This window comes from Cucurbita moschata, unplaced genomic scaffold (assembly GCF_002738365.1).
Source record: "Cucurbita moschata cultivar Rifu unplaced genomic scaffold, Cmos_1.0 Cmo_Scf00001, whole genome shotgun sequence".
Lineage (NCBI taxonomy): Eukaryota > Viridiplantae > Streptophyta > Magnoliopsida > Cucurbitales > Cucurbitaceae > Cucurbita > Cucurbita moschata.
The window spans coordinates 2,764,093-2,783,883 of NW_019268517.1; the positions used below are offsets into that span (position 1 = coordinate 2,764,093).

The 19,791-nt window shown below is 34.9% G+C and overlaps 3 protein-coding genes and 2 long non-coding RNA genes across 6 annotated transcripts in view; 2 read left to right on the forward strand and 3 right to left on the reverse strand.

The window, feature by feature from the left end:
• Nucleotides 1-2,004, forward strand: part of LOC111442311 (protein BPS1, chloroplastic-like) — a 3,292-nt gene extending 1,288 nt beyond the window's left edge. The window contains exon 2 of the mRNA XM_023079672.1: nucleotides 741-2,004. Within this exon, the coding sequence (XP_022935440.1) occupies nucleotides 754-1,794 (1,041 nt within the window). The 5' untranslated portion in view covers nucleotides 741-753 and the 3' untranslated portion in view covers nucleotides 1,795-2,004. The remainder of the gene's footprint in view (nucleotides 1-740) is intronic.
• Nucleotides 2,005-3,019: 1,015 nt separating this feature from the next.
• LOC111442298 (probable polygalacturonase) lies at nucleotides 3,020-7,895 on the reverse strand. Its single transcript, XM_023079645.1, has 6 exons — nucleotides 7,811-7,895; nucleotides 7,260-7,604; nucleotides 4,404-4,524; nucleotides 4,144-4,318; nucleotides 3,989-4,059; nucleotides 3,020-3,917 (listed from the first exon to the last, which is right to left on the reverse strand). Exons 1-6 carry the CDS (start codon nucleotides 7,850-7,852, stop codon nucleotides 3,208-3,210), a joined length of 1,464 nt encoding a protein of 487 aa, XP_022935413.1. The 5' UTR covers nucleotides 7,853-7,895; the 3' UTR covers nucleotides 3,020-3,207.
• Nucleotides 5,461-6,105, reverse strand: LOC111442347. The gene is made up of 2 exons (XR_002710287.1): nucleotides 5,998-6,105; nucleotides 5,461-5,913 (listed from the first exon to the last, which is right to left on the reverse strand). It is a non-coding gene; the product is annotated as an uncharacterized LOC111442347 (long non-coding RNA).
• A 4,017-nt stretch (nucleotides 7,896-11,912) lies between the features above and the next one.
• On the forward strand, nucleotides 11,913-12,735 carry LOC111442339 (RING-H2 finger protein ATL75-like; the record flags this gene model as incomplete). Its single annotated transcript, XM_023079712.1, has 2 exons — nucleotides 11,913-12,195; nucleotides 12,281-12,735. Coding segments are annotated over 2 exons (657 nt in total), but the record flags the coding sequence as incomplete, so codon positions are not given.
• Nucleotides 12,736-14,726: 1,991 nt separating this feature from the next.
• On the reverse strand, nucleotides 14,727-19,167 carry LOC111442353. Of its 2 annotated transcripts, XR_002710290.1 has the most exons (5): nucleotides 19,079-19,167; nucleotides 17,001-17,395; nucleotides 16,767-16,901; nucleotides 15,933-16,030; nucleotides 14,727-14,850 (listed from the first exon to the last, which is right to left on the reverse strand). It is a non-coding gene; the product is annotated as an uncharacterized LOC111442353 (long non-coding RNA). The 2 variants fall into 2 exon arrangements; XR_002710289.1 differs by lacking the exon at nucleotides 14,727-14,850 and having other exon boundaries at nucleotides 15,827-16,030.
• Between the last annotated feature and the right edge of the window lie 624 nt (nucleotides 19,168-19,791).

Below are 19,791 nucleotides of genomic sequence, written 5' to 3' on the forward strand. Positions count from 1 at the left end.
TTTTTTTTTTTTTTTTTTTTTGAATTATTATGTTTGGTTTAGATCTAAGTTTCGATGTGTAATCTAGGGTTTCATGCTGGCGATTTCATACGCTTTGATTGTTCGTAGATCTACGAGTTGGGATTTATATATATTAATTTACTTGTAGTTTCTTGGATTCGCTCTAACTTTTGCCATTTCAAGCAGAATACTTGGTTTTTTTTTTTTTGGGTGTAAAAATGGATTTCTGGAAGTTTTTGGGTATTAGAATGTTTTTAAATGTTCTGCGTGTTCTACGAGGAAAATGATTTGTTTTTGTTGTGCAGTATGTTAATATCAGGTGTAGCTTTTGATGAAATTTGTGTTGCTGAATTCAGGATTTGGAAAACCCTTTTTTGCTAGCGAAAATTTGATTGGGTTTTTGTGTCGTTTTTTTTTGACGTTTTCATATTGTAGGACGAGAAATTTAACGTTCTATGGGTAAAATTAGCTATTGGGGTTGTTTGCAAGCAGGCCTCTTGGCTGTTTAGTGATGTTAGTTGTTGCTGTATCCAGTTGGTTCATCAGGCTCTTACTTCTGCCTTAGATTGGCTTAATTGATCATGCTATGCCTGGAAATTCCATTAAAGGCTTGGTGCACCTGCACCAATTGTATCTGAAACTCTATTACTTGATGATTCCATGTGATTGTGGTATGATGATGGTTATCTTGAATTTGTTTCCAAATGGAAGCTCATCCATGGATTTTATATATCTTTCAGTTAGTGTTATACAATGAGCCGATCACAAGAGCCGCCCCACCGGCTATTCTTTCCTTTCGGGAACCCTTTCCGTGCAAGAACACCCAAGGGTTCAAAATTGTCTTCCAAACTTGTTTTTCTGCTAGCCACTTTTGAGGATTCCTTGGCAGAGGGGCTGATAAAGCTGACTCCAAAATCGGAGAATGACATACTTAGCTTCTCATGGATGGCATTAGCAGTGAAGCTGCTTTGCGAAACTCACAAAGATGTAAAAACACTTATAGAAGAGCTTGAGCTCCCTGTGTCTGACTGGGATGAGAAATGGCTAGATGAGTACCTGGACATCAGTTTGAAATTACTTGATATATGCAATGATTTTAGCTCTGAGCTCTCACAGTTGAATCAGGGTCATCTGGTACTTCGGTGTGCTTTGCACAATCTGGCGTCTACATCTTTGAACCAGTTTGTTCATGCTCGTTCCTCGTTAGATGGATGGAATCAACATATTAGTAACAGAACCTCCAGAGTTAAGAGCCATTCTCCTATTTTGGACCGTCTTAAGGAATCGCTTGATCTTCCGAAAGTTCAGAAGAACTCAGCTAAAGGCAAGGTTTTGATACATGTAATGTATGGAGTGAAGGTGGTGACTCTGTTTATTTGCAGTGTTTTAGCTTCTGCTTTCACGGGTTCATCCGTAAGTTTGTTATCCATCAATATTCCGGATACATATAGATGGGCTCAAGCTTTTACTGAATTACAGAAAAATGTAAATTCCAGTGGAAGATCTACTGTATTGAGAGAGCGTGATGCAGTGGATGAGAGTGTTAAAAAATTGCATTCCATGATTCAAGGAAATGTGGATGGCGGCATGAAATTAGAAGAATTCCAGAATCTGGTTGTAGATTTGGGGAGGGAGGCAGAAAAGCTTACACAAGGTGTTGATCATCTTACTAAACAAGTGGATGAGTTTTTTCACGTTGTTTTATCTGGACGAGATGCATTGCTTTCAAATCTTAGAGAAAGTGAGACGGTACTTGATCAGGGATCGGGGGAGCTGCGTACAAGGCAACTGTGACGGAGTTCGAGCTTGTTCCTTTATATAAAAGGGTTAAACTGGTTATTTTCTTATCTTTTAATTTGCTGATGTACAATATCTTGCTTGCTTTTCATAGTATAGCTTGTGCAGTAATGCGTTATGTTATTGTACCGTTACCGTGGTTTGATCGTGTAATGTTGTTCTGTGGAATGAGAAAGAAATGGAAAAGTATATCGGTTTTAAGTAAAAGGCTTCACCCCATTTCATTACTAATTCTTTCTGCTCAGTTTCTACCTTGTTAATATCATATGCTAAAATGATGAATCCATAAGTAAATTTATGTATTTTGTAAGTGTTTCTGTATTGAATTGTTTTTGATATGGTGGATACTATGCTGTATGGGCTGTATGGAGTTGAAATAGGAGCTTACTCAAATCATCTTGTAGTTCTTTGGCACACGAGACTATTTAACCTCTGTAAAAGCTTGCTTTCTGAACAATGTAGTGAAGATCATATCACATACTATTTTTACAGCTATTGGATTATGATCTCATGTCTCTTGATCTTTGTTAACTGATGTAGCGACAGAAGGGAAAACGATCAGAAGGTTTTCCTGCAGTGCAGAAATCTAGAACGCCAACCCTGTCGGTGATCATATGCGTGTTTGGCTGCAATAGCCCAAGCCCACCGCTAGTTGATATTGTCCTCTTTGGACTTTTCCTTTCGGGCTTTCCCTCAAGGTTTTTAAAATGCCTCTACTATGGAGAGAGTCTATCCTACTCTGACCAGTGCCTTACACCGTTTGATGACTAGCTCTGATACCATGTAACAGCCCAAGCCCACCGCTAGCAAGTATTGTCCTCTTTGGGCTTTCCCTTTCGGGATTCTCCTCAAGGTTTTAAAACGTGTTTACTATGGAGAGGGTCTAGCCCTATTCCGACTAGTGCCTCGCACCTTTCGGTGCCTGACTCTGATACTATTTGTAACAGCTCAAGCCCACCGTTATCTGATATTGTCTTCTTTGGGCATTCCATCGGGCTTTCCTTAAAGGTTTTAAAACGTGTTTGCTAGGGAGAGGTTTCCACACCCTCGTAAGGAATGCTTCGTTCTCCTCTCCAACCGATGTGGGATCTTACGGTACAAATTGGCACTAGGTTTGTGAATTGTACTTATTGGTTGCATCCTTCTCGTACCTTAAGTTTTTCTTTTACTTTCACTATTCTTAGTTTTTGGAAAATAGCTTCCTCGACTTGTTGGTCTGAAAGGAGAACCAGTTCGATACATGTCAATTATGATAGCATTTAATGGGGGTGTACATTCTACTATATTCATTTGAACTGTGCTAGAAAGCTAAAATACACAGCATACTGAATGCTTTTAGATAGATTTTAATTCTTACGGTAACCATATACTGACTTGAATATAGCTTTTGTTGTTCACAGCAAGAAATCTTCAAGCATGACTGAATTGATATGAGCATTTTTTCAACTCCACTGCATCAATTGGTATATTATCCTCTGGAAATCTGCATGTTGTAATCTTCTCGGCCCCCTGATCGGGTAACAGACTGCACGGTGGAGGTGTAACATTGCTCGTTATTCCCTCCACATCAGTGCAAGTCCATGGCTGTTTCTTGGCCTTTGCTGCCAAGCTGATTGTCACATTGGAAATGCAGATACCTGTAAATGTGTCACCTGAAATTCCCTCCAATCTTGCTGCCATTGTGGCGTTTTCGACGACCATGTCCCTGTAGTTGATTCCTTGAATTACAGGTAATGCGTGGGGATCGTAATTCTCATCGGCATGTGACCCGTAATCGCCAGTCATCCAAAACGCCCATTTCATGGTATGCATTGTCATCCTCCTTACATATATGTCTTTTACATATCCTCCCCTTCCAATGCCTGTTTTGATCCTGACCCCAGATTCAGAATCAACGGCTACTATGTCTTCTGCTCGGACATCTTCGATGCCACCCGACATCTCACTCCCCAGTGCAATGACAGCACTTGTCGGGGAAACGCACGTGAGCCTTCTGATTACCAATTGCTTAGTTGGCCATCCAAATCTTATGCCATACTCGTCCCAGCCGCTCTTGACAGCTACACAATCGTCTCCAGATATTATGTAACAATCCTCAATTCGAACATTTGTGCAGGAATCTGCAGAATAAAGTGAGTCATTGGTACTGAAAGACGTATACGTCTTGAGAAATTTGGTTTGGGATACGAACCGGGGTTGATGCCATCGGTATTTGGGGATCGAACAGGAGCGATAATCGTGATCCCTTGAATAAGAACATTACTGTAGAACATTTGCAAGTGAATCAAATCATGTAGTGTTGGATTTCTGTACATATTTCTGTATGGAATAACTAATTGATTATACCTGCTGTAAACAGGATGAACATTCCAAGCTGGAGAATTCAGCAGGGTCAGATTCGATATCTGTACGTTGCTGGAATACATGATCTCGATCAAGTATGGTCGGGTGTACTTAAGCTTATTCTGATGAAACAGCTGCCACCAGCGATCGCCTTGACCATCAATGGTGCCATTGTTTCCTGATGTACATTAGGTGAAGCTCAAACGTTCAGACACCGATCAAGAAAAATAAGACGAGACAGACTCTAGCGAAGGTACGCATACCTGTGATGACAACATCAGTGAGATTTGTTCCAAATATTAAACTTATGTACCTTCCCCCTGATGTGTCCCTTCCATGACCGTAGGATGGCAACGGTTCGACCACCGGCCATTCGTTCAGATCCTATTGAAGTAGTTGAAAATCAGTCTCGAGCTATAGATGAGTCGAGACGATTCGACCGATCAAAATTAGATAATTGTTCGTGCTCGTGGGGATGAACCTTGAGCTTAGAGAGTTGGTTACCCCCACTTTTGACTAATCACTTCAGTTTCTTAAAGTCTTTACCTTAATGACAACATCAAACTTACCCCATCTACCATAACAGCCCTTCATCTAAAAACTCAATATCTCTCCTAGAGTCATACCTTCAACTTAATGGTAATTTAATATATTATTAAATTTGGAGGTTGTGAATTCAAACCCATTTGAAGCTATGACCTCTCGAGCATAGTGAATTTTACGGGAATGAGAAATTTGAACTTCTAATCTCTCGAACAAAGTGAATTTTATGGGAGGGAGGAATTTGAACCTCTAACTTCCCGAACAACGTGAATTTTACAGGTGGGAGGAATTTGAACCTCTAATCTCCTGAACAAAGTGAATTCTACGGGAAGGAGGAATTGAACCTCTAACCTCTCGAACAAAATGAATTCTATAGGAAGGAGGAATTTGAACCTCTAACCTCCTGAGCAAATTGAATTTTATGGGAATGACGAATTTGACCCTCTGTCCTTTTGAACCTGAATTTTACATGAAGATAGAATTTGAACCTCTAACCTTTTGAACAAAATGAATTTCACGGGAGGAGGAATTTGAACCTTTAACCTACCCGACCCATAACAAGAGTCCTATGAATTGTGGAAGCAAAAGGCATCAACAATAGAAACTCATTGTTCTCCACACTTATAATTACTCTCATTTTTATCCTTATTTAAAATTTTATTTTTTTAAATTAAAAAAAAAAAAAAAAAAAAAAAAAAAAAAAAAAAAAAAAAAAAAAAAAAAAAAAAACTTTCAGAAGTAACACGACAATGACGACTATAATAGTTCAACTATTCATCAGAAAACATTCTCTAAATATTCCAACGTTGTAGGTAGCAGGTAGAGAAACAAGGCAAATTACAAGTTCTTTAGGAAAATTACCTAATTTTCAGATAATTCAGAACCAACTTTAATTGTTTATATATACAAAAATTAAAATGATAAGCTAAGAGGTCATTTCTAGTCATGAGGACTAGCATGTATGGATGGATTGGGGGCCAGACAATTCTAAGCCTACGTAACTTCTCGATGCATATGAGTAACCCGAAAGAACACTGACCGTGTCGGGAATGGAGCTCTAGAATCGTCGGATATCTTTCGGTGGCTTAAAGTTGAGGGGATGAGTTTCTGGGGTAGCGTTTTCATCCTCCTTCCACATTTTGATCGTTTTGTCTGCTTCACAGGTTAGAAGCCTCGAACCAGTTATGTCGTACGAGAGAGCATAGATACCGGCTTCACTGTCCAGCGAGCCTGAAATGGAGGATTCGTCAACTTAACGTGTTTTCGATAAAATGACAAAATGAAGGGAAGCAAGGTCAAAGAAGAGATTAATACCAGGCTGTACAATTGTTTGCGATTGCTGAAAGTTATGACCACTCTTCCAATCCCAGAACCATAAGCTACCATTATCACCTTCATGATAGAAAATTTGTTGTTATAATATTAGAATGGTAGATTTAATTAAGGCTAAACTAACAAAAATACCCCCAAACTTTTGCATGAATATCATTTAACTCTCAAAAGTTTCAATAATACTCGTAAACTTAACGAAATCTCAAAATACCCTTAAAACTTTCAAAAAAGTTACAAAATACCCCTACCGTTAAAACTTTCAAAAAAGTTACAAAATACCCCTACCGTTAATTTTCGATGGAAATCATTAATACTTTATTTAAAATATGTCTTTGAACTTTTGCATGAATATCATTTAACTCTCAAAAGTTTCAATAATACTTGTAAACTTAACAAAATCTCAAAATACCCTTAAAACTTTAAAAAAAATTACAAAATACCCCTACCATTAATTTTCGATGGAAATCATTAATACTTTATTTAAAATATGTCTTTGAACTTTAAGAACGTTTAAAAAATATCCTTAAACTTTCAAAAGTTTCATTAATACCCTTCAACTTTTTAAAAAACTCAAAAAATACCCATAAGTTACCGTTTGTATATGAACGGAACCATTAGTACACCATGTTTCAAAAATACCCATGAACCATAAAAAATAACATTAATACACTTAAAACTTTTAAGGGTATGAATGCTACTTTTGAAAGTTCATGAGCATCTTTAAAACATAGTGTGTTCCGTCCATATACTAGTGTTAAAGTATTTTCTAATTTTTTTTAAAAGTTTGAAGGTATTTTTTAAGTTTCTGAAGAAGTTTAAGGGTATTAATGAAAATTTGAAAATTCAAAGGTATTTTTAAAACACTATTGAAAGTTCAAACGTTTTTTTTTTTTTACTTTTTTGAAACTTTAAGGATAATATTGAAACTACACACAACATGAGGTATGTGATAGGAACCAAAACATATTGCAATATAGAAGGTAAAGAACTTACAAGATAAACAAGTAATTTGAGGTANCACGGATGCTGCAACTCTATTATAAATATTTTTAACAAATTTGGATCTAGTAACACATCACTCGTGAACTAATATATAAATTATTATTATTATTTTTAATTTTTAATTTTTAATTTTTAATTATTATTATTATTATTTTAATTTTTTTTTAAATTCAACCCCAATAAATAATATATTTATTTATTTATTTAAATTTAGAGGAAAATAAAAGGTTATTTATTTCTACCTGAGAAGCGAGAAGAACAGCATCCTGATGAAGAAACAGAGTGAAATGACTAGTAAGGTTGAAGCTGCCGGTGAGCCACCTCCCCGCCGGCACATACAGCTGAGCGCCGCCGTCCCCGGCGTACTGGCTCAACCTCTCCACCGCCGCCTGAAACGCCTTCGTATTCGACGTCTCGCCGTCGCCAACGCCGCCGAACTCCGTTATTGAAGCAGTGTGAGCTCTGCAACTTATGGCACCATATTCAATCCCATTGTCCTCTAAAATCCTCACCTTTCTTCCCTCAACTTCTCCCATCAACGCCGCCGCCGCCGCCAAAACAACTACCAAAAACGTCATTTTCACCGCCTGTGAGAACAAGAACAGCATTTTGAATTTATTCAAAACTCCAAAAAAATTATAAAAAATTTAAAAAAAGCTTGCAAGAATTTATTCAAAATGCAAAAATGGGAAATGGGTCGGTGGATTTGAAGCTAAAAGGCATTAAAAATGGAAGCTTTTTTGAAGAGAGGATGATGAAGGAAGCCATTGGAGAAGGTTCTTGCTTTTCTTACATGAGCTTTAATGGGGTTTTTGCAGAGTTCCTCCATTGGCATGATTTCAGAGAGAAACTGAGCTTTTTGGGGAAGGTGTGAGTGTGAGAGAGGATGGAGTGAGTGGGTATTTTTATAGAATGATTTTGTTGTAAATAAAGAATTTGTTTGAATAAATTTTTTAATTTGAGAATATTTCTATAAATAATTACCAACTTTATTAAAATACATTGTTTTTATTTTTTAATATTTTCGAAATTGATTTCATATCTGTCGGAGAGGAGAATGAAACACTTCTTATAAGGGTATGAAAACCTCCCCTAACAAACGTGTTTTAAAATCATGAGGTTGACGACGATACATAACACGCCAAAGCGGACAATATCTGCTAGTAATAGACTTGAGACTATTTACAAATGATCAGAGCAAGTCATTGAGTTGTATGCGTGTGTTAGGCCTCCACGGAGCGTAGATTGTATCTCACATTGGTTGGAGGGGAGAACAGAACATTTACAAAGAATGTGTAAAACTTAACTGTGAGTCTGACGGCAATATATAATTGAACAAAACGAGTTCAAATTTTGACCCTTAATATTCATTTTTTACTGGATTGAATTGAAAAAAAAAAGGAAATTAAATTAAATTAAATAAAAGGAGTACGATTAAAATTAAATTAAATTAACCCTAATTTCCATGCAAGATTTTGAGAATTTTAATAAAATAAAATAATGTTGGGGAATTTCAGCCACAGAAAATAATAATTTAAATTATATATATAAAAAAAGTGGAGGGTACGATTTTACATTTCCACCCCTAACTTGATATGGTGGGTGGGTCCCACGTGTTGTCCTTATTGGAACTTTTTGAGTTTTGTTTGATCTCGTGAATCCTTTCTCTTTCATCTCTCTCTCTCTCTTCTTCTTCTGACCGAACCCACTTCGGGCACTCACGGGTTTTATAATTAAAATAAAATAAAAATAAATAATTTAATAATTCCATTAAAAAAATATAATATGGAATTAGTTCCAACAATTACTTCTTAAATAATAAATGTCCAAATTTCCATAAATATCAATATGAATGGAAATATGTGATTATATATATATATATATATATTCGTTGGGAACTGACCCAGTGTCGATTATTTCATTGAGACATCCCGAACATCCATCCATTTGGGTTCTCTCGAGCATTGGACTCACACGTATCTACAGTAAACCATTTACGACATACGTTCTATATTACAGGTGCATAATTCAACAAACGCATTTGTTTTTAGAAATTCAAAATGACACAGATTGTCATTAGAATTTTGTGGATCGTCTCTCAGACTTTGAGACTATGGATTTTCGATCAGTTAGATTTGGACAATGATGACATTTTTATTCTTGTCGTTAGCTAAGCTAACGAGCTACGATGACCGATACAAATTCACTATAGGTTATCTGTTGGCAACGGAACTCGAGAAACGTAAAACATTTGAAATTAGATGTTTTTTTATGATTAAATCATGGAAGATGGCCCTTTGGTTCGTTTTTTCTAAATAAATGAATCAATGTCATGAAATGGTTTTAAGGAAATCTATTTGGGCTTCTTACGGCCCATTAGCTCCTTTGGTCTCTCTTTACCACTTGGGCTTATTGATCCAATATTCCTCAAAATGGGCCGTTCACAGCCTCAAAATGGGCCGTTGGGCCCATCCAGCAATCCTATGACAAATCTCGACTTTAGACCACGTGCATTGCATGGGCCACGTTCTTTAAATATTTCCACCGCATTATTCCTTAGCACCGTCCAACTACCGGCCACCACCTTCCTCAACTTCCGGCCACCGCCACCTTCCGCAACCAGTAAGATAATATTTCTTACCAAATTATTATTTTTAAATATATTTATTTACTCATTTTGGAAAAAAAAAATTTTAATTTGCATTCTTTCCCTTTTTTTTTTTTTTTTTTAATCGAAAAATATGACATTAATTTATAATTCAACTATCGATAAACTTAGACACTGAAATGATCTAATATACTTTTTAGTTACGAACGACCCTAAACCTAACACGACTAAGTTTCTCAAATCGGTCGTCAATTTTCTTCAAATATCGAGTACAATTTGAACAATTATGACATTTGACAAAAAGTTTTCTACAGAGGAAACACCTGTTACGAGTAAGTGGAGAGAAAAGATCTCCCGAGATTCTTATCTCATTCCATTCTAGTGGCTCAACCAGTACCTAATGCGCGAAAACCCAAAAATCCATAGTTTTTTGGCGAAATAAAGATGGACCGAGCTACTTATTGATATAATCACAGTTAACATCAACATGATCGGACGATAAAATGCTAAGTCATAAGAATATTACGAGTCTGACCCTTTTGCAAATTGAGCGAACTTCTTTTTCGTGTAATGATATAGTGGTAAACCTCGCATTCAGTTTTTATCAAACTACGGGACGAATTTGATAAATAAATAAAAATTAATAATTTTCATGAAAAAAAAATGGCAAATAATTATTTTACAAAAAGTAAACAAATTCAAATAATGTCCATTTTTAATATGATTCAGAGCAAAAAAAAAATAAATTAAAAAAAAAATTGTACAAAATTACGAAGAAGCCGCCCCATTAAAGGCCAGCAGCCATGACCAAAAAATGCCTAAAATAAGGAATGCCATTTTTTACACGTGAGAAAAATCCATTAAATAAATAAATAAATAAAACATTTATTAAACGACAAAATGGCAACAACTCTTTCTTTCCCAAATTGCTTCTAAGATTGAACTTCTATTAATAATTTTTTTTTAATCTAATAAATCGTTAAATATTTAATTTTGTATTTATTATAATTTCGTTGAAATATTTAACTGTAAGTCGACCTGACATGATTTGAAACAGTATGATAATGATTAAGTCTGAAATAATGATGTTCTGTCATGTCAATTGTGACACTCGAGTAAAAGAGAGATACATGAATGAACTGAGATACTTAGAATTTAGAAATTTCATAGTTAAGCGTGTTTTATATATTGAGTGACTTCTTAAATATTTTTCTAGATACATGTGAGTGAGTACAAAATATACTAAAAGGACTCGTGTTGGTCTGTAGTGACAGTCTTTACTCTTTATAAGCAAAGAGTAAGTAATGTGATCATGTCGCAGCAGATGAATGTTGAGACCATCAGATATCGAGTCCTGAACATAAGCGTTACATTAACCGTTCTTCCAACATTCTAACAAATATTTAATAATTATTAAATATTTATAAAAGGTCGAGTAATATATTGAAAGAGTAATTGATTGTTTTCCATGCAAAAAGCATGGTTTTGAAATTTTTTTTGTGGCACATTGGACGATGAAAAATTGTCTCTAGTTTTGGTACAATAATGTGACCCCAAGTCTACCAACAATATTCCTCGTCTTATAGTCAAACTCTTTTCATATAGTCAATATTTCATAATTGTAAAGACTCATTTAACCAGTAGGATCGGGCCCAACAAAAACCCGCTTCAAATGAGGTGAAAAATCTCCGTTTAGATGAGAAATGGAGAAGAGAACAAGGAGAGATTTCTCCCCGTTGGTTAATCTGGGTCGAGGACGAAGATTATATTCCCGATCTCGGACCCCACCTCCGACCCTACCCTGCCTCACTCTACTTACACATATATATATTTATATATTTTATATCAAACCCGTTAGAGTAAATTTATATTATATTGAAATTTGAATTTTTAAAAGGTTGGTCGAACATTAAAAATTAAATTGTAGATAATTCTTACGATTTCAAAAATAAGTAAAGAACTTGATCCCCACAAGTTTCACGAGCACGAAAATTGGAATTGTGGACACGGAGGGAACTAGAAAAGCATCCTCGTCCCATAAACATGAGAGAAACGAAATACCTCTTCAAAACCGTGAAATTTAGATCTTAAAATTTTAGACCGAACAAAAAACGAGTTACTATTTAGTTACAATTTTATCCTCGTACTTCCATCCATCCATTCGAAACTATTGGCTTAGCTGAATGATTTCCGCGAAGAAACACAACAAGTTTTTATTTATTTGAAAGAGGGTTAAAATAGTCATTTCACATAGAAAAAATAAATCCTATAATATTTATTCGAAAAAACAAAACCCCCTCTTTATTTCTGGGAAATTGCCCAAATATGTAATTGCAAGCGACTGGCTATAAAAACCCTCAAACGCCTAACAACACATGACATTCCCTTCAGCCACAGACGCCGCCGCCCGTCGCGGTTCCCTTCTAAATCCAAATCTCCACTTCTCTCTGTTCAATACACAAATCTCTGCTTAATCGATGAACCGCCGCCGATCGGAATCGGAATCGGAAACGGAAACGGAAACTCCTACCTCTCCGACCGCCATGGGCTACCCCGTAGGCTACTCCGACGTTTGTATCCCCAACGCCTTCCTCCATCTCCTTTTCTTCCTCGGCTATATTCGAAGCCTCATTATTTCAATCTTCCGATTTCTAGGGCTTTCCGATTTTCTCGAATCCACCATCGTTTGCCCCCAAAATCCTCCCTACATCTTCCACGATCGATCCGTATCGCCGCTCCTCATCGACGAATTCGTCCCCGTCGTCAAATTCTCCGACATTGTCGTCTCCACCAGAGCCGGATTTCCGCCGGAATGTTGCGCCGTTTGCCTCTGCGAGTTTCAGGACGATGAGGAGCTTAGGTTTCTGAAGAATTGCAAACACATTTTTCACAAGAAATGCTTGGACCGATGGATGATTCGCGATCAGAGAAGCTGTCCTCTCTGTAGAACCCTAATCGTGCCGGAGGAGTCAATTCCGCCGCTCATGGATTTTCCCGGCTGTTCTGAGTTTTTCGGCGACTATAGTTAGGTTGCCTTTTTTATTAACCAGACGATTGGTAGTGGTTATGTAGATAAATTAGATTTTATTTCCTAAAAATTAAAATAAATAAATAAATAAAATGTGAATTTCCAATATTTAAAATGAAATTCCATTTAAATATTAATCCAACTTTTTTGGATCATTAAGATAAAATAATTAGTTTATGTTATTTTTAATTCTAATTCTAATCCTAATACTAATCATGTTAATTTTATTATTTATTTGTTATTATCATTATTATCATTATTATTTTTATTTATTTATTTATTTATTTATTTTTTTGGTCAATAGTGATTGAACTAACTAGATTCAAATAAGAGAAATTAAATTAATATATTATATAATAAATGGACCTAAAAATTGAAATTTGAGGATTTGAATAAGATGAGAAGCATGATATTGATACGCCTATTGCACAAAATCACATATAGAAAATAATATAAGGTTCGGTTTGGCTCATTCTTCCACGTCTCCTTTCAAACAATTTCATTGCTTACAACAGTGGCAAACTCGTGGGGTTCATGTCGTTCACGCTGAGTTTCGTTTTCTCATTTGCTAATCTTTGTTTTCGTCCCAGTTTTTTTCTCGGAGATCCCACATTGGTTGGAGAGAGGGAACAAAGCATTACTTATAAGGTGTAGAAACATCTTTGTAGCCGACACATTTTAAAATTGTGAGGCTGATAATGTTATGTAACGGGCCAAAGTGAATAACATCGGTTAACTGTGGGTTTAGGTTGTTACAAATGGTATTAGAGCCAAATACTAAACGGTATGTCAACGAGGACACTTGTCCCAAAAGGGGTGAATTGTGAGATCTCACATCGATTGGAGAGAGGAACGAAACATTCCTTATAAGGGTATGAAAACCTTTCAGACCCATTTTAAAACCGCGAGACTAACGATGATACATAACGAGCAAAAACGGACAATATCTATTAGCGGTGGATTTTGACCGTTACATCTTCTCTCTCCTCACTTTCCTTCTTCTATTCTCATTTCAATTTGATTAGTGCAAGTGAAAGGTTCGAATCTTCGTGTTTACGATATCTTCTTACAAAATAATTTTTTAAAATACAAAATTAAAGTAAAAAAAAAAAAAAAAAAGGGTCTAATATGGTTGTAAACCCTAATATAGTGTGAGTCTATATTGGATTTGCAAACCAATATTTTGCCTTTTATGGTAGTTTTGAAGGGCAAAGCATTGGGTGCGAAGGCATGAAGTTTCCACTTCATTTCTCCGATGTTTGTGGATCTTGTCTCTAATATTTCTCAAATTAATTTCTCACAACTAGGGCTCCAATTAATAGATTTTATATGATAAAAACAAATAAAATATTGATTTAAGATTTTCTCCCGTTGAAATGGATGACAACTAATTTATGGAATTTCCACGTCATATATAGTACAACTAATCACACCATTGGCCCAACAAAAATTTACCAAAATAGCATTAATTTAAAAAAATTATACCTAATTTATTATATTTTTTTATTTCGTTAAATTTTAGAAACTAAAATAAAAGTTTTAAAAAGTACTTTCAAAATTAAAAACAAAAAACCAAAACGTCCATCAAGCCAGAGGTGATCTTTTAATTTTGGATTTAATAAATCTCGAAGTTAACCTAAATATTATCAATTTACCATCAAAATAGAACTAGTTTGTCCGAGATTCCACATCGGTTAGATAGAGAAACGAAGTATTCCTTATAAGAGTGTGAAACATCTCCCTAAAAGACACATTTTAAACTGTGAGGCTGACAACGATACATAATAGGTCAAAACGGACAATATTTGCTAGTGGTGGGCTTAAACGGTTACAGATGATATCAGAGCCAAACACTGAACGGTGTGTCAACGAGGATGTTGGACTCTCAAGGGGTAAACTGTGAGATCCCATATCAGTTGGGAAGGGGAACAAAACCTTCCTTGTAAAAGTGTGAAAACCTCTCTCTAATAGACACATTTTAAAACTATGAAACTGTCGATAATACGTAACCAGTCAAACCAAACAATATCATTTATACCAAAAAAAAAAAGAAAGTAGAATTGGATTGATGTCAAAGTAGTGCAAGTGGGGTAATGAAGGAAGGTGTTGATCCATTACTCTCTCTAACAAGGTTGGAGTAGGTAAAGACAAAGTCAGACAAATCATGGCTCTCCCACAGAGTTTATCTCTCTCTCTACTAAAAACACACAAAAAAGTAAATCATGGTGAGATTCTTGATCTTCAAAATGGATATGGATGCCTAAAAAGCACAAAGAAAAAGTAACAATTGTCTTCTAACTTTGTTTAAACAATGAAGGATTCCTAATCTCACTCCTTTTAAAGAGAATCATAAAACTTCTTTTGATTCTCAAGTAACCTAGCTTTATTGCCCGGTTTGAAAAACTAATGAGAAGTTCTTTCTTTTTTTCCGTACAGATGTGAAAATAAAGAATACGGGTTAAATTAATAAAAATAGCGTTAAAATTTGAACTTTGTCTCCTAAGTAAACTTTCAATAATATTCTTAAATTTTTTAATTAGTCTAAAAAATATCATTATGGTTAGTTTTGGATAGAAACTATTACGGTTAATAATTTTTAAAAGTTCCTTACTACACAACTTTTCAATTTTTTTAAAAATTTAAAAATATACTTACTGTTAATAATTTGTTCAATAAATACTTATGAAATTTAAAAATAGCATTAACACCCTTCAACTATATAAAAAAAAAATTCAAAAAAATTCTTACCGTTCATATATGGATAGAAACGGTAGAACTTTAAAAATTCATGAGTATTTTTTAATAGGGTACTAATGAAAATAGTATTTTTGAACTTTTTAAAAAAGTTTAAGGTGTTTTTGAAGTTTTAAAATAATCGAAAGGTGTTTTAAATTTTTTTTAAAAAAGTTAAGGTTATTAACGAAGCTTTTGAAAAGGTATTTTTGAAATACTCTGAAAATTAAAAGATATTTTATGAAACCTTTCCAAAAATTCGAAAGTATCTTTAAACAAAATATTAACAGTTTCCATCCAAAATTAACCGTGACAATATTTTTGAAACTTTTGATAGTTTAAGGTTATTTTTTAGACACGATACAAACTTTAAAAATATTTTTATTAATTTAGTCTTTATATCAATTTCAAACTTAGAATAAATCTAAAGCATATGATGTATAAACTAATGGCTACGGTTGGTTTTGTCAATTGTCGTTGACAATCTACACTATAATGTCACATTCATAATTTAATAACATGAGATATCAGATTGAAATGGCTGACCTGTCTTTGCCAGTGCCTTCAATGCTCCACCATTCATCTATGAGCTCAACCAATTTGAAATTGTCCTCCAAAGTAATCAGTGGAATAGTCTCCATCACCTTTAAAATGAAATTACAATAAAATTAGGAGGGAATAATAATAAAGGGCGACTAAACAAGCTTTTAGTTTTATCTATTTAACTCTTAGAAAATCTTCCAAGTGAAAGTATTTAACTAAAAATTTAAACCCACGTGAGTTGGAGGGGGACGAAACATTCCTTATAAGTGTGTGAAAATCTCTTACTAGACACTAGTATATGCATTTTAAACTTTGAGAGGAAGCCGGAAGGGAAGACTCAAATAAAACAATATTTGCTAGCAATGTGGGCTTGGACTATTACAAATGGTATTAGAGTTAGTCACGGGATGGTGCGAGGTACTAGTCGGAGTAGGGCTAGACCCTCTCCATAGTAAATACGTTTTAAAAACCGTGAGGTTGACGACTATACATAACGGGCTAAAGCGGACAAAAAAAATAAATAAAAAAAACTTTTGGAAATATCTGTTATCAAATAAAAATATACCAAAACAGATGACATAACTAGTTTAGCAGTTGGTTGCACTGGTACCACAGTTCATTATGGGTCATCTACTAGAAATGAAACATCATATTTGGTTACCTTGAAAAAGCCATCTAGGGTGGGTTCAAACCTTGCAACTACTTCTAACATTATTTGCTTCATGGAACAGTCATCAACAGTAAGCCGTGAAGCTAAAAACTAATTTGAACAATGCCTTCTATCACATACAGATTAGCCAAGACAAGACGCAAGATAATAAAGATGATGAGAGGTACCGATGTTGATAGCTGCCAAGGACCGTCGAGATTGTCTACAGCAAATCGATGACACTCCCGCTCTCTACAAGTGGTTTTATGGGCTTGTAGCGAATAATGTGTAATACATTGGCCTCCATATCAAAAGGCTCCTCTCTGTAGAATTTGATAACTCATAGGGTATATTCTTATAAATAAGAGCAAAAAAATGGAAATTATAAAGGGAGTCAAATGATAAAAAAGAAAGAAGGTTACATTCTACTGGATGGTTCTAAAATATGTTACAAATGAACTATTTGGTTAAAGAAGATCATCAGTGCTCTGTAACGAGCCAGGATCTAATAGATCAATATTACCAAAGGAATTGGACCATGGTCACATGCATTACCGTCTGCAGATTCAAATTGAGATATAACATGAATGTGAACATTACAATTAAATTATAAAAAAAATAAAAAAATAAAAAAATAAAAAGAAAAAAAAAGAAAAAAAAGCTCTGTGGAAAAATAAAAGAAATTATTTTGGAGGTGTTTGTGAGTACCCACGTCTCCTCTTCAATTGTTATAGATTGCCTCAAAATTTCTTGATAACTATTAGGCAATTTTGATAGAACACTCTCATCAAAATGTTTTTTCATATCATGAATGCACCTGCACCACAACTAGAATCTCAGGAAACAAAACGAAATAAAAAAATATAGAATAAAACTTGCTAGACTTGAAATATTAATAAAGATAACTTTCATCCATTAGTAAATGTTGTTTAGTATTGTTGAGAGGGAGTCACACGTTAGTTAATTTAGGGAATGATGTTGTTTAGTATTGTTGAGAGGGAGTCACACGTTAGTTAATTTAGGGAATGATCATAGATTTATTAGTAAGGAATACACCTTTATTAGTATGAGGCATTTTGGAGAAGTTCAAAGCAAAGCCAGAAGAGCTTATGCTCAAAGTGGACAATATCATATACTATTGTTGGAGATCCGTGATTTCTAACCAATGTTATCTCTTTTCTTTGGAAGACGTCTAAAAGTTCATCCGACTTCGAGCCTGGATTGTTTTAAAATCAAAAGAGAATGGAATATAAATTGAAGCATTAAATTAATTCTCTACGTGGGCCTTGCTCTGTTCTTCATGCTTGTATGGAATTTACACATTCATAATTTCAAATGCAATGAGAAGTCAAACTTCAATGTCTTGGGATGAAAAACTTAAAGCGATCATTGGGAATTTTGCAGGTCTTGTTCCCCAATTTTTCTGTCTAAAACTATGCAATGGCCGTTACGTTTAAGGCAACTAAAAAGTAGCGAGGTCCAAGGTCTCTCAATGGTGAAGGCAACAAGATAAGGAAAAGAGCCCGCCTAATCAAATATAATGCTCTCTGACCTCAACTCACATATGACAATGTTCAAATAAGCACAATTTATTGGCTTAGATAGCTGCAGAATCTAATTGAGATTAGAACCTATCTATCCTGAATTCAGAGAACAAATTCGTTCTAAACTCTGTCTGGGGATGTCTTAACCAACTATAATTTTAGTTGAAAATCAAGCTTGAGGAAGATAAGTCATAGGTAGGAGTTAGTTTGTAATCCAGCTTTCCCCGAAGGTTTTTAAAACACGTTTGCTACGGAAAGGTTTCCACACCCTTATAAATATTACTTTGTTCCTCTCTCCAACCAATGTGGGATCTCACAATCTACCCCTTCGAGGCCCAGCATCCTCATTGGCACACCACTCGGTGTCCGCCCCTTTAGGGCTTAACGTTCTCACTGGCACACTGCCCAGTGTCTGGATCTATACTAACAGTAACAGCCAGGAGCCAGGAGGGAAAACTAAGACCACACTCATCACCATCCTATTCATGTCATGTATTAACTTCCTCAGAAACTCGGCAGAGGCAAACAAAATATAATATCAAATACTCAACAGAGAAATAAGAAAAATAAGCAATCTCTCTTTGAACCTTCTGAACAAAAACTGGTTAAAATTCGTAAGACTTGGGACAAACTTAAAGGAACAATATGAAATGGCATATTTACTTCTAGCTAGCGCGCAACAGAACCCCTGAAATTTGATTGAGATAAAACACAAAGAAAATCACTGATGAACAGATTTGATATATTGCTAATTCCGCTTCTTCAAACACTCATAATATGCTCAAAACGGCTTTAGATTCTCGTATAGAATCCTAAATCCCAAATCCCAAGCTTCGCGGGTCGAAAATTAAAAGAAAAACCATCGCAACAACAAAAGAGAAAGAACAATGAATTCAGGAAAACAAACTCAGAAATGAAAAAGAAATATTCCAGATCAAAATTGAAGAAATACTTACATGTGGAAGAGGAGAGGAGAAAACTGGAGCAAATGAGAGAGAGGAAGGGATGCGTTGGGTGTTAATGGAGAACTGGAAAAGCCAAAGCCAGCAGAATGGCGCGAAGGGAAGAATAAAAATGAGCTTCTGAACCGAACCATTAAGCAAAACCCAATTCTAACCGAACCGAACCGAACCGGAAGAATTCGGTTTTATCGGTTTGAATATTATTATATTTATGTTGCGCTGGGAAAACAAAGAAAGAAAGGGAGGCGATAAATTCAAATATTAAATTAATTTAAAATGATTAAATACATATTTTAAATATAATAAAAGTTATTATAATTATTTCATAACTAGAAATGTCCATTTAACCTGGGTCGGAGCTCAGTGGAGACCCGCCTCAAATTAAACGAAAATTTTTCATTTAGATCGATAATAGAAGGGAGAGTGGAGAGAGATTTCTCTCTGTTACATAAACGAAATCGGGACACTGATTATATTCTTTAGCCTCCCAATAAAACAAATTACTATTTTTTTAAGGTTGTTTTTTTAGATTTTAAAATTTTAGTGAAATGATTAGTGAATTAATAAAGTATATATTAAAAAATGAAAATTATTTCTTTAAAATAACTATTTTTGTTAAGAATAATAAATACTCGAACAAATTTTGTCCATCCCCACAAATTTTCTATTGGAAATTCCGTCCTGATATCTTCAAAAATAAATAGGAA